This window comes from Vicugna pacos, chromosome 16, assembly GCF_048564905.1.
Source record: "Vicugna pacos chromosome 16, VicPac4, whole genome shotgun sequence".
Taxonomy (NCBI): domain Eukaryota; kingdom Metazoa; phylum Chordata; class Mammalia; order Artiodactyla; family Camelidae; genus Vicugna; species Vicugna pacos.
Genome location: NC_133002.1, coordinates 31,853,026 through 31,879,178, shown reverse-complemented (window position 1 = coordinate 31,879,178; position 26,153 = coordinate 31,853,026). Strand labels below are relative to the sequence as shown.

The 26,153-nt window shown below is 42.6% G+C and overlaps 1 protein-coding gene across 2 annotated transcripts in view; it reads right to left on the bottom strand.

The window, feature by feature from the left end:
• Positions 1-10,096, bottom strand: part of ACSF2 (acyl-CoA synthetase family member 2) — a 33,262-nt gene extending 23,166 nt beyond the window's left edge. Inside the window, exon 1 of one of the 2 annotated variants that reach the window (XM_031676300.2) lies at positions 9,797-10,096. In XM_031676300.2, coding sequence (XP_031532160.1) covers positions 9,797-9,924 — 128 coding nt within the window. In that variant the 5' untranslated portion in view covers positions 9,925-10,096. The remainder of the gene's footprint in view (positions 1-9,796) is intronic. The other variant, XM_031676301.2, reaches the window with a different exon arrangement.
• Positions 10,097-26,153: the final 16,057 nt, after the last annotated feature.

Below are 26,153 nucleotides of genomic sequence, written 5' to 3'. Positions count from 1 at the left end.
TCACAGCCCTCAAGCACACATGGGCCCTTTTCCATGATTTATTTGTGGTATCTGATTCCTCTTCTTTGCTGCCTCTGATAGCATGGTTACAGCTCACCTCTCCTAGCACAGTGGCTTTGCACTTTAGTCAGCTGCTACATTATCCTGGAAAGTCTTGTGTCCCAGTGTCAGCCCTGCCCAGGGCAACTTAGCTTTCCAGCAGAACCTGGACGGAAAACATGGGTTGGCTGGCTCAGGGAAAACCCGTGACCAACTGTAGCATTCTGTGACATGCCAGGGCTGGTGATGAAAGTCAGGGATAGAGGGCACCAAGGATCACAGGTCGTGACAGAGCCAGGCAGAGACCACAGGCAGAGCTGGACTCCGAAGGAGCCATGGGAAGCAGGGACGACCACGTCGCCTGAGAACATAGGTCTGCCGAAGCTACTCCGGGGAGAAGCTGTTTGTTTCGCTTCCTGTTACATACTACCTGCTGACCAGAGGTTCTTGGGGCCTGGGCTAGGTGGACCCAGCTTCTGCCCAAGGCCGGAATTACCCCAGGCAAAGCCTCTGAATCCTTTCAGAAGCCACCAGGGAGGGAGGGAGGCTAGATGGGAGAGGCCCGTGGAGCTACAGGAACATCCCCCACACTCAGGCCAACCACTGCTCCCCTGGGCAAGATGCCATGCCAGGCACTAGGAAGGAGGCTTGAGAAAGGAAACTGAAAGCCACAGCCTGCTTTTGTTCCAAGTCATGGAACATGGCCTCTGCCCTCCCCCCACAGGCATGTGATGCCAGGCTGGCCCTCAGACTCTAGGAAAACCATATATCACCAACAAAGCTAAAAGACAGCAACCGCCTGGGTTCACAAATTTCATTTTATGTATATGAGACAAAGCATTTCGCCTGAATTAAAAGGGAAAAAAAACCCCACGAATCAATAAAGACAAGTAATCTGACACAATAAATGGGCAAAGAATATGAGTATTCACTGAAGATGTTTCAAAAGATGTCCAATCTCCCTGGTAATCAGGGAAATGTAAATCAAACCACAGTGAGCCACCCTTCAGCCCCTACCAGACCGGTAAACACGTTAACTTTCCTCAGTGCTAAATATTTGCCAGCTTGTGGGGAAACAGCAACTCTCGGTCGCTTCAGGTGGTCATGGCAGCACAGCCTCTCCAGCACAATTTCAAGAAGAGCTGAAAATGTCAACCCTTTAACACAGCATTTGCACTACTGGAGACACAGTCATATGATGGACACCTAAACAGCAGGTAAAAAGACTAATCTAGATCTACAGGTGTCAATATAAATAGATCACAGAAACTTACTGTCGGGTGAGAAAAGAATGGCACAAGGATACAACTTCAGCTAAAATTATGAAAGCATATATATTGTTTATGGGTACAAAAAATAGGAGAACTAAGAGCCCTTATTCCTTGCTGGCCATGATTCTAAGTGCTTCACAAACGATATGATATACTGTGTATCGATTCAGAGACATGCTAAAAGCAAAAAACATGCTCTGTCACAACATACATGAAATTTATGACAGTGGCTCTCTGGTGAGGGGTGGGATGGAGGAGGTACAAAAGGGACATCAACTTGATCCATAATATTTTATTTATTTTATAGTTTTTATAACAAGTATGGCTATATTTTAATTTGGAGTCTTGGTTACACAGATGTCTGTTATTTTATCATGTGATGAGTTTAAAGTTTTTTTTTTCCCATGTGAAAATTTTAAGAAGGAAAATACAAGAGGCTTGATGATCTCCTAAGAAGGGTACTTCAACGTTCAAAAGATGGAGCAACTCCCTGGCACAGACAGAATGACCCACAGGACCCGTCCTGTGAAGGGCCAGGCAAGACTAACTTTTACTCAGTGAAGAAGAGCCCCTAGTCTGTCCCTGAAGTTCATGCGCTGTTCTCGTGGGCAAGCCTCAGTCCTCAGTCAACACCTTCACTCTTATACGAGACATGGTTCCACCTAAATGTGCCAATGTACCTTCGAGTGCATGGCAGATGAGAGGCAGGCTCTCCTCTTCCATCTCCCTTGCACATCGCTCCAAGATTCATTATCAACACAGGAGCCCACGTACCGCTCACTATGCATGCACTATGGGACTACAACCTCTCAAGGAGAGGAGGGGCTCCTTTCCCTAATTTCCACAAAGACACTAGGCTGGTGGTTGATCTGGGAGTGACACTTGATATTGGAATAGAGATGGCAGATGTTTGGGCAGGAGGGGGACAACTTTTAACCTGTAATAGCTGTTTTATCCTGAAATAAGATGATAATTTTTATGTACACACAGATAAGTGACACATTTATACTAGCTACAACATACAACTATCGTTCAAGAAAATGAGGGTACTGTTGTGAGAAGTACAGTCCAAAGAGCACTACTGGATGGTCATTTTCTTAATTGATGGCCATTTTAATGCACGGTGGCCACTAAAAGCACAAAAATCACTATGCTGTTTAAAAAAGGTCCTCCAGTGGGGGAGGAAGAATGTTGACCCAAGTCTCTTAGAAAAAAATAACTCAAAATAGATCATAACATCTTGCAAAACTGTAGTTTTTAAAACTAAAACACATTCAGAAGAAGACATGGGAGAAAATCTTTGGCACCTAGAGACGGGCAAAAAGTTTTTAAACTTGACACTACAAGCCCCATCCATAAAATTAATAAACTGGACCTCATCAAAACAAAAGCTTTTTGCTCTGTAAAAGACCCTATTTATTAAGAGGACAAAAAGATGGCCTACCGAGTCAGAGAAAATATTTGCAAACCACGTATCTGACAAAGAGCTATTATCTAGAATGCAAAAAGAACTCTGAAAACTCAAGAGTAAAAAAAAACAAACAACCCAACTAGAAAATGGGCAAAAGACACGAAGAGATAGTTCACCGAAGAAGATATACAGGTGGCAAATAAGCACCCAAAAAGTTATTCAATGTCATTCGTCATTAGGAAAATGCATATCAAAACCACAACAAGATATTACTATCCACTTATAAGAGTGGCAAAAATGAAAAATAGTGACAATACCAAATGCTGGTGAGGATGCTGATCACTCATATGTTGTTGGTGAAAATGCAAAATGGTACAGTCATTCTGGAAAACAGACAGTTTCCGTATAAGCTAAACAAGTAATTACCATATAAGCCAGCAATTGCACTTCTGGGCAGTTTTCCCAAAGAGATACATAGAGTTGGCCTTCATTATCCACAGGCTCCATATGCAGGTGTGGAACCGGTAGATATGGAGGGTTGACTGTACTGTACTACAGCCATTTTGTGTAAGGGACTTGACCATCAGAGATTTGGGTATTGGCCTGGAACCAAACTCCTGAGGATACCAAGGAGGGCAGTAAACAATTATGTTCCCAGAGAAACAAAGACACAGTCACACAAAAACCTGTACATGAATAATTATATATAACAGCCTTATTTGAAAAAACTGGAAACAACCCAAATGTCCTTCAGTGGGTGAATGGTTAAGCCACTGTGAAACCAGCATGGTTAAATCCATATTAAGGAATACTATTTGGTAATAAAAAGAAGGGAACTACTGATACACAAAACAGTATGAATGAATCTCCAGAGAGAGAATTAGGCTGAGTGAAAAAAAACCTAATCCCAAAAGTTTGCATACTGTATGACTTCACTTACATAACACCTTGAAATTACAAAATCATGCTAATGGAAAACAGGTAACTGATAGCAGATTGCTAGAGGTTAAGGAGGAGATGGAGGTGGGAGAGAAGTAGGTGTGGCTATAAAAGAGAAACTCGTGGTGGTGACACTGTCCCACCATGAATATCCTGGCTGTGACACCAAACTACAGTTTTGCAAGATGTTATCATTGGGGGAAACTGGATAAAGGTTATTTGGGATCTGTTTGTATTATTTCTTACAATTGCATGTGAAAGTAAAATTATCTCAAAATAAAAGTTTTAGGGGGAGGGTATAGCTCAGTGGTAGAGTGCCTAGCATGCACGAGATCCTGGGTTCAGTCCCCAGTACCTCCATTTAAATAAATAAATAAACATAATTACCTCCCCCCTCTCTAAAAAAACCAAAATAAAAACAAGTTTTAATTAAAAAAAGTTCTTAGATGATATAATATTGGGGACCATAAGGTGTAACTGGGCTGCCCAGTTCAGTGGGTCTAGAAGCCACACTGTCTCCACCACTCTCTGCTGGGATAGCCCCTCGACACATCTGTAAGACCTATCCTGGGGCCCCCACTTCTCAGTTTGCCTTTCTGCTGCTACACCCAAGAGGTGAAATGTTGGGCAAATGAGATCATATTCCCTTCCCCATGATTATCAAGGAAAGCTAAACTGTTTAATGTATAAAACACACTTTCATAATTTGTCAAGATTAGTAAGTGGCTCCTCCCAAAAGCATTCCTTGGTTTTTGAGCAAAAAAGAGCCAGACACGAGAGTATATACTCTAAGATTCAAGAATAGACAAAATCAACCTATGGAGCTTAGAAATCAGAACAGTGGTAGTCTCTGGCTAAGAGAGGGAACTGACTGGAAAGGAGCACTAAATAAATTTCTAGCGCTGTGTGGCCTGTATAGTAGCCTTGTCACATGTGGCTCTGAACACGTGAGACGTGGCTACTCTGAACTGAAATGTTCTTTAAGTGTTAAATACACACCAGATTCAGAAGACTTTATGAAATAAAGAATATAAAATACCTCCTTTGAAGTTCTTAAAGATTGATTACATGCTGAAAAGATATTTTAGCTATACTAAGTTAAAGAAAATATATCATTAAAGTTAATATTGCCTATTTCTTATTACTTTTTTAATATGACCACTAGAAAACTTAACATCACATATGTGGCTCACATTGTATTTCTTTTGAACAGGACTGTTTTAGAGTGATAAACAAGGTCTGTATCTTGGGGTGTTGAGTAATGAGTGTATACACTTGTTAAAATTATCAAACTGTACACTTTCGTGCATTTTACTGTCTATAATACAACCATAAAGCCCCATGATCCTTCCACCACCCAACACAACCTTCCTGAAGGAGTCTACAGCCTACAAAGAACACAGACTACAGAGAATCCCCACGTGGTACGAGCTACAATAAAGATTTTGAGCAGGGTACTCTATATTGGTGGAAGCTTCCATTTTCAGCGTGAATAAAATTGATGACGTATGTGTGTCTGTGCCCGTGTAAAGAAAGTAAACAGAAAATTATTTGAGTCCAGTAAACTCAAGAATACAGAGGGCATTTCTGAAAGCCTGAAACACTTGGGGTAAGGAGGCATCCGTGCTGCAGACTTCCACTTGGGCCACTGTTCTAAGCTCCTGGGAAAAGCACATAGGAGTTGGGGTGGAAGCTGACTTAACATTTGCCCTTGATGGGATCACCATGGTATATACAACATCTGGCTCTTAGCTTTCTAGGGTCAAAACTCTCAATGTTTTCTGTTCACTCACAGAGGACTAGAGAAAATCCCAGAATCTGGAAGTTAGGAGCAGTCCATAAGGGTTTAAGCACAAGTAAGACTTCATATAAGTACGCAGGCTTCATACTTCAACCACAGCCCTCTTGGATGCAGCGATCAGGCTCAAAGCCCAGCCTCCTTAGGAATCACAGTATGTCCACAGAAACGTAGAGTGCTTCTCGTCCAAGTGGCCTATTTTACAAAGAAACCACGGTTCAGAGAGGTTGAGTGACTTGCCTAAAGCCGTACTGAACTAGAAGTGGTAGGGCTGCGATTTGCTTTCCTGTCACCTGATTCCCAAATCGAGAAACACACGCATGCCAACAAGGTTCACAGAACGTTACTCATAAGCTAGAAATACAGCTTGTTTATTTCTGAAGGGAGAGGTGCCTGGCAGGATTACTGGTACCTGTCATTTATCAGGACACACCCCCAGCAAGGCTCACTCAAGAGATAAAATTACATCCTGTACTTTGGTTTGTTCAACATATTACCAGAAAAAAAAATAATAATAAAGCAGCCCTTTATCCCAACACTCAGTGTTAAGCCCAGACAAGCCTGAGAAGCTCCAGCTTGGTTTAAGCAGTTGCCTCTGTCAGAACTGTCTCCCTCCTACTCTCCAGGCAAGGTTACTAAACTGTGAGGCTTGGGGCATTGTAGCAAAGAGCAAAGCCATTGTTACACAGCACTTCCTGTATCATAGCTCATCAAAGCAATGGGTTGAAGATCTCCTTGGCACCGGGCTATGGATTAAGAATTTTCTTACATGACCTCCTTTAAATCTCACAAAAATATGATTTACACAAAACAAAAGTCTCAAGTTCGATTTAGTCCCAAAGCAACCAGCCAGAAAGATCTATCTGACTCCAATGTTTTTGTCTGTAGATTGAATAAATAAACAATGTAGGGGGCTGTTAGGTGGCCTTCATACCCAGGGTTCAAAAGAGTTCAAGCACAAGCAAGAGTTCATACCAGTATGCAGGCTTCATCCTTCAAACTACAGCCCTACCAGCCTCAAACCCCAGGCTCTTCAGCAAGGCCCGCCTAATCCCATTCCCACCAATCAGATTCCTCCCTGCTTTGATTGACACCAAAGGCTTCGAATGACATAGCAGGCTTTCTGTCTTGAACTAGTGGGCCTATGAACTTCCCTGTAGATCCCTTTTAGGCAAAGAAGTCATTGCAAACAAGCTCACGCGTCCTTGTATCCCCCACTGCACCCTCCATAGTAGACTGGATACCTTCTGTATGTAAGGCAGGAGAGGGTAACTAAAACTGGCATGTACAATTCACTGATTACCATGTCCAAGTTTATAGTTTATTTTCTATTGTTACATTTACATTGGAGGATCCCCTGTGTAATGTGTAGGGAATATCATTACCAAATCACTTGTTAATCATCTTTGGGAGATCATGGGAAGAGTCTACCTTTTGTAACTGTTATGGTTTCCACTCAAAACACGTCCGGGCTTAATACAATCCCTTTATATAGGGACAGCATTTTATAGTTTCCAATACTGGCCCCACCTGATTATAGCCAACCCCTGGGAGGGTGGTCCAGAAAGCCTACTCACCCCTCTTCCCCTACCATCAGCACTGAGTCACTACAGCCCCTGCTCTGAGCATCACACTCAATTCTGAGAGGCTTAAGCCACTATTCTGTCCTTCCCACCTCCAGTGCTCCCAACACCCTGGATGCAGCTGCTTCGCAGGTTGTGCCAGACTAGCTTCAGAGGTCCAGAGGAATTCTGCTCATCTTGGGTTCATCCAGGAATCAGTGTCAGATTCCTCCCTCCAAGACTCCCTGAAAGCCCAGGCTAGACCATCTGCCTTCCTTGGGGATGGGAGTGTGTGGACAAGGGGAAAGAGTGGGTGGACAAGGGGAAAGAGTGGGTGATTCAGGAGATCTGGAGAGCAATGGACAGCTTCTTCTTTCTGTGTGGGGAAAAGGCTCCAGACAGCCCTGACTTTGATGGATAAGGGAGTGTCCAGCAGTTCTAGGGACTAGACTTGGGGCCGGGCAGAGGCTAATATCTTGGCAACTGGCCAGGAGAGAGAACAAGATGCAAGAAAGAGGCCACTGAGGAGGGGATCCTCCCCTACCTTCAAATCAGTTAGAATTCCTACCTAGACACCATTGGGAGGTTCTCAGGAAGCAACACTGCCCCAAAGCAAAGGCTGAAAAGAGCAAGCTGTTGTCAGTCCAGCAAGTTGGGAAAATTGGTGACAAACTCAACAGGCTCAGAGGTTAGGTAAGTGTACTCGAGGTCACACAGCAAGTAGGTGGAAGAGCCAGGACTATAACCCAAAGCAGTCTGGTTTCAAAGTTCTTGCTTATTCCTGACAGGCAACCCTGGGCATTTGGTAAGTAACAGGCATGGGGTATTGAGCAGCAAGACAGCAGGCTGTATGTGACCAAGTGAGAAAGAGCAGAGGACAGAAGTCTGGGAGCTTTCTGCACCATAGCACTTAGAACACTTAGGATACGGCCCTTAGAGATCATCTTGCTTTATCTTCTCCCTCACTACACTACAAGTTCCTGGAGGACTGGGTTCTGTGGCTTTTATACCCACAGCACCCACCAGGTACTTGACATGACATATGTTCTCAGTAATATTGAATGCTTGAGACTCTTGAGGGTTTCTGAAGGGGAAAATAGGAGCAAAATCAGGGCAAACCACCGTAGTCAGTGGTAAGGGCTCAAATACAGGGAGTGGAAGGGATGGGATGGAATTAGGCCAGATGCTCAGGAAATCTTTCTCTGGACACATGGATCTCCTCCTGACAGTGTCAGGATTTCTCTGACACCTGGTGCCCCTACCCTGAGGTTGTAGGCCTGCAGCAGGTAAGGGACCTGCTTTGTTTACACATAAAAAAGTCAAAGGACAGCCGGGGAGGATGGTAGCTCAGTGGTAGAGCACGCTGAGCATGCATGAGGTCCTGGGTTTTATCTCCAGTACCTTCATATAAACAAATAAACAAACAAACAAACAAACCTAATTACATCCCCCCACCAAAAAAAAAGTCAAAGATCAGGAATAATGCCATGTTGCCAAAGGTGGCCTGATTTAGCAACAGGAAATATGTACACTTTGAGGGGTAACCTTCCTTAGAGCCCTCACAGTCTAAGGGAGCACCCAGGAGTCCAGAGGTGAGGCTTGGGGGCTATGGGGGAGCAAAGGCTGAGTTTGCCTAGGGAGGCACCAGAAGGTAGTGAGTGATCGGGCCAGAGGAGAACAGTTCTCTTCATCAGAATCCCATCTACTGACATACCTTGAGCCACTGGGTTTTCCCAGAAAATTAGGCCTAGCGATCTGAAAGCACTGCATGCTTTCTATTTTCAGAAACCAGCAAGTTCAAAACTTTGTGATCTCGGAGTTCTAGCCAAAAGAGGAGTTTGCAACTCCCCCCAACTCCCTTCATCCATTTTATTTTTGCTTTTTGTTTTTTAACCAGTTCTCTCAGACAAGAAACCACTTCAGGCTTCTTTTCGCATTTCCACACCCAGGCCTACACTCCATCTGGTATCCAACACCGTGTCCTGACTCCAGACTTAGTACCTGGCCTAGCTGGCTGGCAGGGCAGGCTCAGTGGTGCCCAGGCCTCCCCGTGCTGGGTGCTGAGGTAGAAACCGCCACTCATAACATCAGTAGAAGGCCAGCTCTTCTTAACCAATCCACTCTCACATCTGCAGTCTTACAGGAAGGCAGCATTACTTACTATGCTGTTGCAGAGGCAGCTAAGCTACAGGAAGCACACATCCTCCATATGCCAGCCCCATTCCACACTTTTCACTGAGGACAGAAGAAAACAGGCCCAATAGGTAGCAAGGAGCCAAGCAGTGTTTGTTAGCAGCCGGTGAGGAGAGGGAAAACTGCTGAGCCTCCTGGCCTGGGGTGCACAAGACCAGGTGGAAGAGCCCCAAGTTTATCCCAGAAACGGGTCCAGCCAGCTCAGAGGCAAATGTCCTGGAGACAGAATCCAGGCCTTACTCCTGACCATCCCCCTAGGGCTAAACTGCTAAAGGCCCCCCGTCCTGGCCCTCTGTGTGCCCCTGAATGGATAAACCCAGAGTCCTGGACCAGAACCCGGGGTCAGTGCTGGGTCACTGCCTGCCACCAGCCTCACTCAGCCCGTCTGTGCGGGCCAGGCCAGCATTTCCTGTTGTTTAGGTGCCAGGTGCGGGGTACCTACTTCCCTACGAGTGCCATCCGGAGAAGCAGCAGCCGCGGGCCTCCCAGCCCGAGCGCAGCTGGCCCCCAGCGAGGCTCTGCAAGACCCCCAAGGTCCCCTCCCAAGGGACTGACCCGTCCCCTCTCTTTCTGGGCCGCGTACCTGAGGGGACGGACGCCCCACAGCTTCGCTTCCTGCCAGACCCGGGAGAGGCCAACCCGGGCCCCCAGCACCCCCGGACTCCCGGCGCACAGCCTCCCGAGGCGCAGCATCCCAATGTAGACAGCCATTGCTCGCGACGCCCGAGTCCCGACCCGAGTAAACTTTTAAAGTGCGCCAAGGCGGGGCGAACGCGGAGCAGGCGGGGAGGCGGGAGGGTCGCCTCTGCCTATGGGGTGCGGAGGAAGCGGAGCCGGCCGGGCGGGGCGGGGCGAGGCGAGGCCCAGCCAGACTTGGAGGAAGCGCCAACGCGCGGGCCACCGTCTCCAGGACCCACCGCCCTCCCCCTCCTACCCTCGAAGAATTGCCCTGGTTTTCCCCTGGATCCGCAGTTCCCGGCTGCAGCCCGAGGCAGGTCTCCCTACAGGGGCCTGGGTTTGGGAGCGCAAGAACTTGTTGATTTCGTAGACCGGGAGCCAGCGGCGCGGAGAGGCCAGACGCGACCTTCCCTGGAGCGGAGTTAGCGCGCGTGTCACGTGCTGGCCCCTCGGGTTGCCAGCCGGAGACCAGGGGAGCCGGCTCGAAGCGCCCCTTGTCGTGCCAGCCGGAGCAGAGGGTGCGTGGGGGTGGGGAGGCAGCTGGGACAAAGGGTGCTGAGGGCGAGCCCTCTGCGGGCGCGGGTCTCTGGTCCTGCTAGGAAGTGGCACTGGGCACCGGAGTGGCACATGAGCCCTGTCCACAGTGTCTCAGTATAGCCGTGACCCTTCCTCCAGAGGAGAAGGAGAACAATGGGGGAAAGATCGTGGCAGGGTGACCTCTCCTTTCCTGACCTGGAGGCAGTGACACTCACTGGCCCAAGCGGAGCTGGCGTGGAGGGTGGGGCTTGGCCTGAGAAGACCTTTGCCTTGATCTGGGAACTCTGGCTCAAGTGAGGTGGTGAGAAGGAAACTACACTGCTTCTCTTCATGATTCTGAGGCTGACTTCGGATCCCCCTGAAACCCTGGCTCTGGGGGAGGGTCTCCACACTTGGGTTGTGTGGAGATGGGATAGTAAGGAAGACAGGAGCAGAGATCATGAGGAACTGGGCTTCCAAGGGCATGCCGTCCTAATAGACTAACTCGCAGACTCTGATAGCCTGCCCCGGGGAATGTGGGGCACTGGGGAGCGTGCCAAGTCTGGACACGTGCTGTGCTTTAGCAAGCTCTGCTCCTAGATTGCTGGGTGACCCTGGGTAAGTCATTTCTCCTCTCTGGGCCTGTGAAGTGAGGGTGGATACTGATCTTGCAGGCCCTTGCACTTTTCTTGCTAGTTTGAGGGTCCTGAGGGGAAGGGGAGGAATGAGTTCCTCTGAACTTTGCTCCACCCTAGGCTTTGAGCACACTGGGCTCTCTTAACTTCCCATAGATGCCATGGAAACACAGCTACCAGTTGCAAGGTATTTCCCATGTGCCAGGCTCAAGGATGTTATCTCTGGCCTCACAATCAACCTGCAAGTAGCAGGCGTGCTCTGGAATGTGACTCTGTTTTTATGGATAAAGAAACTGAGACCCAGAGAGGTTCAGCTACTTGCCCAAGGTCAAGGTGGGCACAGTGAGCACAGGCCAAAGCTCTGCCCATACTAACCTTGCAGCTTTAGGCACATCACAACACCTCTCCAGGCTCAGTCATCTTGAAAATGAGGATAATACCAGTCTCACACAGGGTGCTGGGGTAAGGATTGGGTGCAGAGGCACAGAACTGGTATTCAACCAGTTTTCAGTGATTGTTAGTTTCTTTCTCCATCCTCTCCTTCTGTGTCTACACTCTGAGACCTCCCTCTGTGTGAGGTATTGTAAACCGTTTTTTTTTTAGGAGGAGGAATTACTTTTCATCTCTGCAAAGCCTTGATAGCTGTGGCCAGCACTGGTTCCAAGAGAGGAGAGGAGGGCTGGGAGAAAGGAAGCCAGAAATGAGTAATTTGAGAGTTCCTGAGTCTGGGTAGTGGATCATGGGTCACTTTGAGGGAGTATGGAGCAGGGCACACTGGCTGTCCACGCCTTCCAACTTTCCTCCCTCTTCCTTCAACCAACTCAGTTCCTCATAGCTCCCCAAGGGGCTTTCTGCCTGAGCCGAGCATATCTGCTATGTGCTGCATGTGATTTGAGCAATTTATGGCCCCTGTGATTTTGGTCTTGCCATTGGATACACTGAGAAAGCTCTTAGTCCCTCCCCTTTACCAGTATCCTTCCGTTCTGTGCTTCAAACCCGCTCTCAAACTGTAAACACCACTTACTGATTTTTTTAAATCTTAGCATCACCTATGAAAAAGCCCAGAAGACTTAAGTTAGGGAACAGAATGTAAATGCTACAAACCTTGGAAGTCACACTTGACAGTAGCTAAGAGGTAAGGGACAGGAAGCGGATATTCTTACCTTATAAATTGAGGTGTCAAGAGATCCTGTGTATCGATGATGGAACATGAAATGAAGGGGTATGCCATTTAAAGTTACAAAGCAACCAGTGTATGTACAAAAATAACAAAACTATATTGGAAGAACTTGAGGAGGAAAGATGGGAGTGCAAATCCTTATCTATCAAACAGAAGATCAAGAAATTGCTAAGAATATTGTTTAGAGGTAAATAACAGGGGAAAAAAACCCAGAAACCTTTAAAATAATTCAAAATGATTCCCTTTATACCTGAAGAGACATTTCTCCAAAGAAGGTATATAAATGGCCAATAAGCATGTAAAAAAAGGGCTCAACATCACTAGTCATTAGGGAAATACAAGTCAAAACCACAATAAGTTACCACCTCAGACCTGTTAGGATGGCTACTATCAAAAAAACAGAACAAGAGTTGGGGAAGGTGTAGAGAAATTGGAACAATTGTGCATTGCTAGTGGGAATGTAAAATGGTACAGCGGCTGTGGAAAATAGTATGGCAGTTCCTCAAAAAATTAAAAACAATTACCACATGATCCAGCAATTCCATTTCTGGGTATCCACCTAAAAGATTTGAAAGTATAGACTTGAGCAGACATTTTTACATCAACGTTCATTGCAGTCTTATTCACAATAGCCAAAAGGCAGAAACAACTCAAATGTCCATGGACAGATGAATGGATAAACAAAATGTGATATATGCAGACAATGGAATATTATTCAGCCTTATAAAGAAAGGAAATAATGGCTCATGCGACAAGGGTCATCCTTGTAGCAATCTTGAAGGCATTATTCTAAGTGAGAAAAGGACAAATACTGTATGATTTCACTTATATGAGGACTCTCCAGCAGTCAAATTCACAGAGACAGGAAGTCAAATGATGGTTGCCAGGGGCTGCGGAGAGTGGGGGAGAGGGACTGACTCTTCTGTGGGTACAGAGTTCTAGTTTCAGAAGACGGAAGTGTTCTGGAGGCGGTGCCGGTGATGCTTACAAACAATATGCATGTACTTAATGCCACTGAACTGTATCCCTAAAAATGGTTAAATTTAATTTGTATCTACTTCACCACACACACACACACAAAAGTGATTCTCTTTGGAACATGTGATTGGGAGGAGGGGTGAAGCAGAGAAGTACTGCTTTTTGTCAAAAAGCTTTTTTCTTGTTTTATTTTCCTGAGACAGTGTATATGTTTTATCTTAATAAAATTTTAAATTAATAGCCCAAGGGAGGCATCCTTAGTGCCACTGATCATTTACAGAGAGCGTGTTTCATGAGGTTTTCAGTGAGTGCCAAGGGATTACTATAGGGTTGCAGGCGGTCTCAGAGTCAGATTTGGGAAGAATCCAGCTCTGCTGCTTTTCCTCTCAATGACCTTGAGCAGAGTTCTTTTCTGTGGTGTAATTTTTCAGAGCTCTCTGTTGTAAATGACTGCTTCTAAGTAGGAGGAAAAATGTCTCCTTTAGGGGAAAAAAAAATCTCTTTTAAAGAAATATCTTCACTGTATGTCTGAGAAGGGAGCTGTCTAATAAGAAATGCAGCAGTCATGAAGGAAAGGTGGAAAAAAGGGATAGCCTGCTGGCAGCCACATCAAGAAGAAAGAGGAAGATGAGGAAAGGAGTTTTAATTTTGAAAGAAAAGATGACGTGATCTGATACATAATGCTTATACTCCAGTCAGATCCAGTAGCTAATACCAAAAATAAAACAGACAAGGAAAAAAAACAAGGCTGATAAAAATTGTTCTAAAAACGATGTTTCTGAGTTTCAAACTGAAAGTGGAAATAAGGGACTTGTTCTGAACTGCCATGTAAAGTAAAATTATTTTGATCCCAGCTAAGAATTGATGGCAGACACAGGCAGACGTGATCTTAAATGATCAGTATTTCCTTGCTGACAGCTCAAAATTGAAAGAACAAGATCAGCTGCAATACCAGCAGCTGCCAAAATTTGTGAAAGCCTGGCTTTCACAAAGAGTGCAGGACAAAACTCCTTCTTTAGATGATGTAACTTTTAACTTTTCTTGGGTCTAAGTTAAGGGCTAAAGTTATTGAATAAGACCCAGTGTTATAAACCAAATCTATTTTATCTTCCTTTATTCATTCATTGGTTCAAGGGATATTTATTGAGCCCCCATGTGGTACCAGGCACAAGGCTGGGTTCTCAGGCTACAGCCATGAATAGGACAGGTGTCTGCCCTCTGGCAGCTCACTGTCTAGTATAGAACACCAGCCCTGAGACTGATGATGGCCTGTGGTGTGGCCAGAGCTTGGGAAAAGGGGGACAGGACAGGAACCTACTTTAGACATATCATCAAAGGTCTCCTAGAGGTTTGAGCTGGGTGAGTAGTATATTAGTTTCCTAAAACTGCTGGAGTAAATTACATAAGTTAAATGGCTTAAAACAACAGAAATGTGTGGTGTTCTCTTGCAGTTTTGGAAGCCAGAAGTCTGAAGTGACTCTTACGGGATTGTAAGCAAGACAGGGCTAGTCCTTCCTGGAGTTTCCAGGGGATACTTGTTCCTTGTCTCTTCCAGCTTCTAGTGGCTCCAGGAATTCCTTGGCTTGTGGTTACATCACTCTCATCTCTGCCTCCTTGGCCACATTGCCTCCTCCTCTTCTATGTCCAATCTCCCTCTGCCTTTTTTATAAGGACACTTATGATTACGTGTAGGGCCCACCTGGATAATCCTGGATCCCCATCTCAAGATCTTTAATTTAGTTACATGTGAAAAGTCCCTTTTGCCATGTAAAGTAACATATACACAGGTTCCAGGAATAAGGACACAGATAAATTTGGGAGCCATTAGGCAGCCCACCCCAGATAGGACTGGGAAGGGAAACTGGATGGCCAGTGGAGTGTTATATACAATGGGAATATGGAGAAAGTGTATGTGAAGGCAGGGATCACATACACTCTGGAAGTCACTAGTATTGTTATGGGAGTGCTTTTTATGGGAGTCGTGGGAGGCAAGGCAGGGCATTATGAGGAAGGAGGTGTTAGTGGATAGAGAGATCCCCCCCCCCCAATTAGAAAGCCCACCAAACGTGTGGGCCCTTGCCTGCCAGTTGAGAAAGAATTCTCAGCAGAGGCAGAGGGACAAAGGGAAAACCTGTTTTACTGCTCAAAAGAGGAAAAGAAAAGGTTAAGTGCTCAAGCAGGGAGCCACCGGCCAGGTGGCTGGTTGAGACAGCTCCACCTCCTGGCTGGGCCGCAGGGCTTCTGTTGGAGGGTTCTGCCATCATATCTTCATCCTGGTGGTGCTGAAGCCAATCACCTTCTTCCTATTACAGGCTTTTTTCCTTCTGTTGAGCTCGGTCCTAAAACAGAAACTTTGGCAGGAAAGAGAACAAAGAAAGAAATGCTGGGTTATGTCCTTAGGATCAAAGCACCAGCTGCGGAAAAAAGCGTCTTAGTTTTCCAGGCCAGGTATTAAAGCATCCCATTTTTCATGATTAGCCAGAGTCAGCAAGCCTGCCTAATCACCTCTCTCAACTCTGCCCTGAGAGACTTCATACTCAAGATTCTTCTTGGGGAAATGGACAAAGGTCACTGTCTTCTATAGCTACTTCCTACTGAAAAAGGGCGTTGGCCTGAGTAGAAGTCTCTCTTTACCTTATCTAAATCTAGATTATATGACCTCAGGATAGGCTTCAGCCAAGCAGTAGAATTTACTTTGAAACAGCTGGAGATGATTTGAAATAAAGCGAGAAAGTATTTGAATTTTTTAAAAAGTAGGGCCAACAGGATAGTTATAATGGGGCCTAGAAAGGACAAGAGCCAAGATAGACATGGGGCAATTGCCAACTGAATTCTTTGCCCTCTCTGTTATGTTTCTTACCTGCTCCAGTAAGCCTTTGATCTTCTCCTGCACCAGGCCTGACTGGTTGTAGAAAAAAATGACATTCCTCCCTTATATAGACACAGATCCCTCCTTGACTTTCAGTGAGAGGATCTAAGGAAGCCTTGCAACCGCAAAGCTGCAGCTGCTTTGAGAGTGACTAGAGGTGTCCTTGAGTCTGATACAGTTGAGAAAATTAAAGTCCTCATTAAGACAGGAACATATCTGAAGCCTTACCCATCATGGCCACCTAGTATTACCTTTGATGTGAGAACCACAGCTACTCTATTTTGATTTTCAAGTGCATATCTCTCCTTAATGGCCAAAGCAGATGCCACTGTTAATGATTTTAGTACTTTTTTAGATTTCAGGAGATGTAAGAACTTGGGCTCATAAAATCCTCTCCTGAAAATATCTAACTGAAGGCCTGCTCTGCCAGTTTTTCTCAGAGAACTGAACGCCTTATTCCTAATCTCCACCCTGAACTCCTTTCAGGGTGTGTTGAAAGTCAGCCACAGTAGTGCCTTGTGACTTAATCCTGGTAGAGGCAGATAATAAGCACCAATTTTTAGTTGGCAGGGTTCCCTCATTGTTATATATTCCACCATGGTTTGGGAGGCATTTCATCCCACAGTGCTAGAAATGCTCATTCCGGAGTTAGGCAAAGATTTTGTTGGTAGGCTACTCAATATGCTATTACTGGACTGGGCCTTATTAACAGTAGCCGAAAGTCTCTGGACCACCTGTCTTTCTAGTCTGTTTTGGTCCAGGAGAAAGTTCCCTCTTGTTTCTTTTTATATTATTATTTGTCACTTATCTTGTTTAGAACTATATATCTGGTCAACTGTTTCAAGTTGCCTAGTTGTCACTATCTTTATCAGCGGTTCAGTCACAATTTGGGAATATAAGAAACAACAATTTTGTAAAATAGGCAACATACAAATAATATAGCTAGCAGTATGAGTAAGGTCATAAGAAAGAATTTGAGCCAAGAGCTTCCACTGGGTGCAGTCCAGTATATCCCCAGGTTGTCTGACTTAGTCCATTCTATACCAGTCCTTATCTTTAAGGGAAGTTATATATTGGCATTGTCCATAAGGCAGCCAGCCTAATTTCCTAGTGTTACTAGACTAGTTATACTTAGTATGCTTCTCAACATAAGAGAGCCTTTAAACTTAAATGACCATAGCCTGGTGTTAGCCGCATAAATCCATCCCACAATCGTGGGAGGTTATACTCTTGGCTGAAGTTTTGCTTTTTGCTCTGACTGAGCTTGAATAACTTTAGAAGAAAACTCATATCTATGAGTAGGGTCAGACCAGGTATTATTATTGGCCAGGTGAAAGGATCTCACCTAGTAATACCAACAGTGGCCTGAACAGGACTATAATTTCTTTTTTCCAGAATAAATTTCCTAAGGGCCATCCAACTAGAGACTTAGAGTGGAGAAATCCACCTAGGTAACCCAGAAGTGCTAGGTATAGGTAATTGACCATAAACTTAACAATTGGATTAATTTTAACTCTGCATAAGATTGTGAAATATATTTGGTTCATAAGCAAATGTGTGAACAACTATCAAAGTAACTGACATATAGTCCTGGTCCAGTATCTTAGCTCAGCTGTCTACCTCACATGTTGTCTTTTCCAGTATGCAAAATCTCCTGCCTGCAGGCCGTTGGGTATTTGGATGGGGCATCCATTGGAAGACAGATTACCGAGATAAATTCCAGAAACAAACTTAGATTGCCCTTTAATAATTCAATTAAAAATAATTCAATTAAACATTTCAGCAATATAAGGCAACAGCAAGGAACTATCCAGGAAGTGAGTCTTTGTAAATACAGATCCCAATTAACAAAACTAGAATTTACTATCCACTGAATCTCTTTTTCTCTAAAATTACCTTCATTTTTACCAAACATACCCAAATTAAGACTAATTTGTAAAACAAGTCTGATTAATTGATCATATTGGCTCTTTAAATTGGCTGTGCTGGAACTTTTCAGAAGAAGTCTTAGACTGAAATTTTAAAAGGCCTCTCAGAGCCAGGAAAGCCATGCCAACAGCTTGTCATAGATTTTGCCTTATAGGTTTGGGTGAATTAAAAGAATTAAAAGGTAAAAAAGTTTTACAATCTGTTATCAAAAGCAGATTAACAGTTTAAGAAAATTTGTCCTCTTAACAGAGAGAGAAAATCAAATGTAGTTTTGTACCAGCTTACTTTGAACAACAAAATTCATTTACTTGATTAAATTCAGTATAAACTTAGTCAATCCTGACCATGCACAAAGCTTTTTCCTCTGGGTTCCTTTTTCATAAACCTTCCCATTTTCTGTATCCATATTATTTTGTCCCCTAGTTTTCCCATCTAGAAATAATCAGCTCTAGGACAAAAGTCACTTTATTTTCCCTTAACAAACTGCAATTCCATTCCTTATACCTTCTTTTTTTTTCAAGACACACAGCCTACATTTCTACTGTATACTGAAGTGTTTATTATTTCTATTAGCTTTAATTACATGTTTAAATTAGAATCCTCAACTCTAAAAAAACCCTTATTTCTAGTGAAAACTAAGTAAGCAATTATTTTTTTACATTAGCATTCTGAAATTGGCAAACACAAATGCCAGTAGTATCTAAAAACATGTGCTTTCTTAAAATATCTCAGGGTGGCACCAGACATATTCATCAATAGTCCTAAATACTTTCAGTTTCTCTGCAAAAGGGAGCCAATGTTCAGCAATTAATGTTTCTGTATCTTATTTTATTTGGGAATGACCTAGCTATTCCATAAACTTTCATCATTTAATTTAATTTAGCACAATTCTAGATTCAAAGTGCCAAATATCTGGAGAGATTATTCTTAAGTATGTGTTTCTAAAATATAATTATTCCTGAAGTGTTCATCCAAAAGCTCTTATCTCACCTGCTTTTGATTTACTTATAAGAATTTCATTTCACTAAATTATTTTTCTTGCTGACAAATTTGCCACAGGTACAACAAGATCTTATTTGATTTCTATTAAACCTAGGTGCAATAAAAGTATTATACTTGATTTTGATGACTCTAAAGACATGTCTATATTAATTAGATCAACAAACTTAAACCAACTTTAATACCTGGTACTAACTTAATATTGAATATTTCCCAGTTCATGTGCATCTGAAAGTAATTTTGTCTAGCTCCTTTTAGAAATATTTAGTTTATAAGCCCTTACCTTTAAGTAAATTAAATAGAGGTCTTTGATCATATTTTCCAGAGATAGAGACATCTGATATGTACACAGATATGTAAACAGACAAAACTAGAGATCTCATAACTTCACTTTAAAACCTGGTTTTGAATCAGGTATAACAATATAAACTTACCAGCCATAAATAACAGTTGCTTGCTCAGAGGACTAAGGCCTTCCTATTTGTGAAAAATACCTTTAAGATTTCTATTTGAGGCTATGAATTAGATTTTTAACTGAGGGAGGCTTTTTAATGGTTTGAGTTTGAAGATGCCAAAAATTTCCTCTTGGTTTCTGGTTCTACCTGATTGAGATAATTGGGCTCAGTCTTAGGTCATTGTTGTATTTACATTTCTGACTTGGAGAGATTTGTGGGATAGACAGTTGCTTTTAATTCCCCATGAACTGGTCTGTCACCTAAAGGATATTTGAATGATTGATATGTCCTATGCAGTGCAGTGTTGTAAGCCTACTTTATCTTTTAGGATTATTCTTAATTGCATTTTCTATAAACTTGACTTGCTGTCTTAGCAAGATAAATTATATTTTTTTAAATGAGAAAAAAAGATTGGTATGACCAACTATATTTGTAAATATGCTTTTCTGTATCAGTGAGAGAATTTTAAACTGAAATGTGAGAGTTTTATGTTCTGACTTTAGGATTTAATTTATCATACCTTCAAAGCTTGCATAAGGCATTCAACCCTCTTTCTGAGTTCACAAGTTAAACCCAGAGCAAATCTCTATTATTATTATTGGCCCTTGAATATTAGTCCCCAGTTTTACTTTATATTGTATGGCTCACGTAACACTATTGGTTTTCTTTAGTATGTTTAATGTTTCCCATGTCTATTTTGTCTAATTTTTTATAAAAGGCTCTGGGATCCCCAGAGAGGGTTTGAACCAAGGGACTCTGGCCCTTTGTCAATCTTTAGACTTGATTAGTTGGTCTAAGTGTTGCTCCAAGTAAATGTTGGTCAGGTATCTCTGTCTAATTCTTTTTTTCTCCAGTTAATCAGCCTAATTAACATCAGTTATTCTAATGATCTTATTAGCTTCTGTAAGACCCATTAAGGAAAAGAAGAGAACACAAATCATGCCACCCAAATGGGTTTTTCTTGTCTGTTTTAAACTAAGGGGTATTTTTAGGTTAACTGTTGAATATATTTTTTTCACTTTTTAATTTGATTTTTTATAGGTATCAAAAAACAGCCATTTACAATCAGAGTTCTCTAAAATTTTACCAGTTTAGAAATTTCTTCAATTTAGAGGACTCATCATCTGGCCATCAGTGAGATTTGTATTAATGGTGATTTAAATCAATAAGGTGAAGAGCCTTCCCTGTAAGAGAGTGAGGAGGATGCTGCCTAAATAAGATTCAGAAAGTTCATTCACCAAAAGTAAAAGCCTTTGTGGTACAGGCTTATGTAACGAAGCTTAAGATGGCAAAAAGTCTTAGAGCTGATACAATCAAAGGATTGTTTAGAATACCAATCTATTTGCTTGGCTGCCAAATGTAACACCATATTAGTACCTTTTGGATGGCAGAGACCAAGTTTTTTGTTTTGTTTTGTTTTTTAACATACACACATAAATACACATAGACAAACACCCAAAGAGGATCAGGTAGAACATTTGCATTACAAAGGCACAGGAAGAGAAATGCAAGTTCCTCCTAGAAGGGCCTTTGCTTCTGTAAGGTCAGAATTCTAAAATGATGTTTTTCTGAAGCTGACTTTTCCATATATGGGAAGAGATCTTGTCATCTGTTAATTATTTATTCTCCATTTTTGCTTCTTTGATCTGAGCTAACCACCCCTGTTCATTTTTTTGTATGCAAAAGTGCAAGATATTTTGTTCCAGGACTGACTCACAGAAAATAGAAACAGTTGGAACTGTGGTCTTGGAAAGAAGGGAGGAAAGAAAGAGTTGATATCACAAGTCTGTTGACTATAGAAAGGCAAAAAAGAGAGAGAAAAAAAAAAAAGAGATGAGTAGAGTTTCAGATTTGGTGGGCTCCTTCACAGCTAGAGGGGTGTTCTCTCCCAAATCTTGAAGGTAGCTTCAGCCACTACCCAAAGAGCTACTTGAATCTACACAACTCAGGATGAGTCCCTGCCACCCACTATGGAGGGGAGCCATAGCCCAATAGGCTGATCAAGGTTATGCCCTGTGAGCTCTGTCCCTCTGTGGAGGAGGGAAGAAAGATAGAAGGAGAGAGAGAAAGAGAGCTGGGTTGGGGGGAGAGGGAGAGAAGGGGAGAGAGAGGAGAGTGAGCCAGTTTGAGGGGGAGGGAAGAGGAAAGAAGATGGTGGCCTTACTGATGTCTCCATACCACACCAGGTGCACAGGCGTTATGGGACTTTTCCCCAGGCCCTTTTTGCAGGGGTATGTGGACTTGGCCCAACAGATCAGAAAGTATACAAAAACAAGTCCTCTGCCCTTTGGGATTGATCAGGCCCTAATTCCTTGGTTCTGGTGGGAATCAAACCCACATATCTACTGAAGACCTTCACCTGTGTCCTGTGTCCAGGAGTTTGAAAAAGAGAAAAAAAAGAAGATGAGAAACCAAAAATAAAAGTAGGAGGAGACAGGTATAGGGGCCTGCAAGAAGTACAGAAGACTAAGAGAGCAAATAGAGCAGCTGTATGCTTACCTAAGGAGGTATCCCCCATCCATGAGTTGCATCAAGACAGAACAAAAAGGACAAAATGGAGTCCTACAGGCAGGCATACTATTCAGTCCAGTCTGTGATGTCCAATCTCAGGGAACCCCGAGTATTCAGCATTCACAAATGCCCCACATTGGGCACCATTTGTTAGCGGATAGAGAGGGATCTTCCCCAAATTGGAAAGCCCACAAACATGTGGGTCAGCAAGCCTGCCTAATCCTCCTCTCTCAGGAGCAGAGTATATAATGATTACAGATTTTATTTCTAGTAAGCCCTTAGCTAACATGTGTCATGTGGTAAGTATTCAATATGTTTTCAGTGATTTGAATCAAATGAATGACTCAAACAAGTAATATTTTTAGAATGCCTGCTATCCATTTGTTGGAGGTATAAATAGAAAAAGTATTCAAACCCTATGACCAAGAAGTGAGGTCTTTTAAGGCCTGGGCACTGTGTCAGGATGCTTCCAGATGCTGGTACCATGACCTAAGTTAATCCATCTTGTCACTGTACCATTCTCAGTGTACAGTTAGTGTCTTCCCTCATGGTCTCACCATGGCACAAATAGAACAAGGAAAGAAGCATGACAGCCTTTGCTTAACAAGGAAAGCCTTTCTCTTGAGCTCCCTAGCAGACTGTCTGGGGTTCAGTCAGTGTTATTCCAGCCAGCAGTTCTAATGCAAAGCAGATGTTATGCTAAGGGCATGAGGTAGCCATAGGGCGTAAAATAGCTCACGTTTGTTCAGGGTGATCAGACAAGTATTTCTGGAGGAGGTGATATCTAGACTTGACCTTGAAGGATGAGCAGGATGGTAACAATGGAATGCAGGGGAAAGGCATTCTAAGCTGAACGGCATGAGCAAAGAGGAGGAGGTGGGAACATACAAGAGGAGATGAGTTGATTGGTTTTATAAGAATTATTTTTTTAAGTGCCTTCTAGAGACTGAGAAGTTTATATTTTTTCCTCTATAGATGGAAATTTATGATTGGGGAAATCCAGGATTGGCGAGATTAGGTGATGTGTCCAAAATAGGATTTGAGCTCAAGTTTGTCTCCAACATACAGTGATTTAATTAATTCATTCATTCATTGTTTATATTAAACTCTTCTTCATTATAATTTATTACAAAAGTAATACATGCACCTTGTAGCAAATAACAAGGTAAGCAAAGTTAAAAGTGTCGATATTCCATACCTTTCCTAAGCTTATACAAACATGTAGACACATATAAATTTTTTTCACCTCTACCTTTATATATTTTTTTTCAAAAAATGAAATCATGCTGGACAATTGATGAAATCTGAATAAGGTCCATAGATTGATAATAGTATTCATCAGTATTAACTTAACTAATTTTTATAACTATCCTATGGTTATAGAAGAGATTTCCTTGTGTTGGGAGGGAAATACTGATGTATATATGGATAAAAGGGTATCATGTCTGCAACACACTCTTAAATAGTTCAAATATATATTTATTTCTGTAGTAAAATGTTAACAGTTCAGAAATCTGGCTAAAGGGTATGCAGTAATTCTTCCTTCAATTCTTGCAACTTTTTTGTAAGTCTGAAACAATGTCAAAATTTAAACTTTTCGAAAAATGAGATCATGCCAGGCATCTACTCAAGAGACTTGCATTTTTTGCTTGAGAATATACAACAAACATTTTTTCCAGGTCAATATATATAGTTCTATGTATTCTCTTTAATGATTGCATAATGTTCTACAGAAAAGTTCCATTGTATAAATACAGTCTAATTTGTTCAACTACTGTCTTTATGATGGATTTGACTTTAAATACAATGTTAATTATATATTAAGGACTCCTGAAAATCTGTATCTGTTTCCAGACTTTCTATTTTGTTTCACTGATACCTGCCCATGATCATGCTAGACTGTTTTTAATGTTTTTGTAATGTCTAACATCAGGTTGAACAAGAGCCTCATGGCTATTTTTAATTTCATGAAGTTTTCTTGGCAATTCTCATACATTTATCCTCCCATGTTAGATTTTTTTCCCTCTTATGTTCATTTTAAGACTATTTTTACCTAGTTCTAAATATAAGACAAAAATCTTGCCAAGATTTCTAATTGCAATTGCTTTAAATTTGAAGTTTACCTTGGGACGGACTCATTTATAGGAACATAGTGTATCTCTATACATGTGAAAGCATTTAAAGCAAATCTATGTAAATAAGTAAACTATATAAGCAGAGATCATTTGCATTAAAAAGGTATTTTGGGGCTTCCAATCTTCAAGGGCTATCTGAGTCTGCCTTTTTTTCAGTCCATCTCTGGCTACCGGACAAAGGATGAAAGGGGCCAGCTGTGCTCAGAAAGGCATGGTACCATTCTGCTCTTTCTTACATGTGTCTTTCTGTGGGTCCTTGACACACTTTCCCATTTTATTATCCAATTTGACAGAAGGGGAAACAGAAGCTGGGAGAGCTGGAGTGACTTGCCAGGATCACGCTGGACCTAGTAGTGATACCCAAGGTTTGTCCAGGGAGGTGCTGCCTCCTGTCCTGGTCCGGATCTTTGGCTTCTCAAGGGCTGTGGTACCAGTGTTCTCTTTGGCAGCTGCTTAAACCACCTTGACATTCAGGTACAAGGTGGCACTTGGTCTGAGGGGCTGCCACACAAGGCCAGTATGTTGTTCCTGAGGGAAAACTGCCAACAGACAACAGGCTTCATGTTTTTCTTAAAATAGCATTTTGTTTTGTTTTGTTTTGTTTTTGGTATGGTGGGGAGGGGTAATTTGGTATCCATTTATTTATTTAGTTAATGGCAGTACTGGGGATTGAATCCAGAACCTCGTGCATGCTAAGCATGCACTCTACCGCTGAGCTCTACCTTCCCCCCTCAGTCTTCACTTTCTAATGAAGCTGTGGGTTTCCAGCATCAGGGAATTAAAAAATCCTTCTCCAAGTGAAGAGCTGTTGTCAGTTCCTCACTCAGCTGCCCTGCTTCCCTGGGGTGCATCTCTGCCTGTCTGAATCTTATCTGTTCTTCAAAGCCCAACTTAAATGCCATCTCCTCCACAGAGCCTTTTCTGATTTATTCCTTCCTCCCAGTCTCCTCCTTTCTGCCATGCTGAGTGTGACCCACCTTCCTCAGAATACACTCATTTATTTCCTGTGATTATCCTTAACTAGTTAAATAGTTGATCTCTCTGAGCCTCAATTACTTTCTTTGTAAAACTGAAATAATATCTGCCTTATAAGGTTGCTGTGAGTTAAAAGAAAGACTATATGTAAAGCACAGTCTTAGGCACACAGGATGCTCTTACACATGTTAGTTTGTTGTTATCACATTCAAATATACACACATAGATTTTATCTGTATTTGTTAGGGCCCTTATTATCTCTACCTTCTTTAATAATTGCTTGTGTATGCTCAGGGTGGGGTGGAGGGTAGGGAAAATAGGGTGTAGTAAAAAGAAACAGGATTTGCAATAAAAAATTGGGGTCTTCCCCTCAACCAGCTACATGACTGAGGTCAAATGACTTCTCCCTGAGTTTCTTCCTTCATAAAAGATAGATGACAATAACAATGTGCCTCACAGTCTCTTCCTGTACATTATCAAAATAAGAGAATGGATGCTCAAGGGCTTTAGAGATTGCGAAGTGCTAACATATCGATACTTGATTGCTCTTGTCTATTTCCCAGGAGCACAGGGCACAGCGCCTTGCTGGGGATGGGAAGGGGTGCACACAGTGATTTGTTAAATGAGTTAGGCCACTGCACTGACTTCATTTGGTCTTCAGAGTTCCCCTCCGAGATAATCTTTAATATCCCCATTTCAAAGATAAGCAAACTGAGACTTAGATTGGGTAAAGTGTTTCATTCGTTCAGCAGACCCCTGAATGAGCAACTACCCTGCATCAGACACTGGGGATACAAAGATAAAATCTCGGCCATCACAGTCCAGAGTGTAGGAAAGACACATAAAGGTAAGTATGACACAAGATGGATTATGAGTGATAGCTAGTATTTATTGGGAACTTACTAAGTGTCAGACATTGCTGTGAGCTCTTTATGTGTCTTACTCATTCAATCCTCTCTGAACTACCAGCCAGGTACCATTATTATGTTTCTCATGTGTCCACAGATAAAAGTGTGGTGATTCCTTAGGTTTCCATAAACCTCAGCAAAGGTTTCCTCAAGGACTAGGAATTAGCTAGGC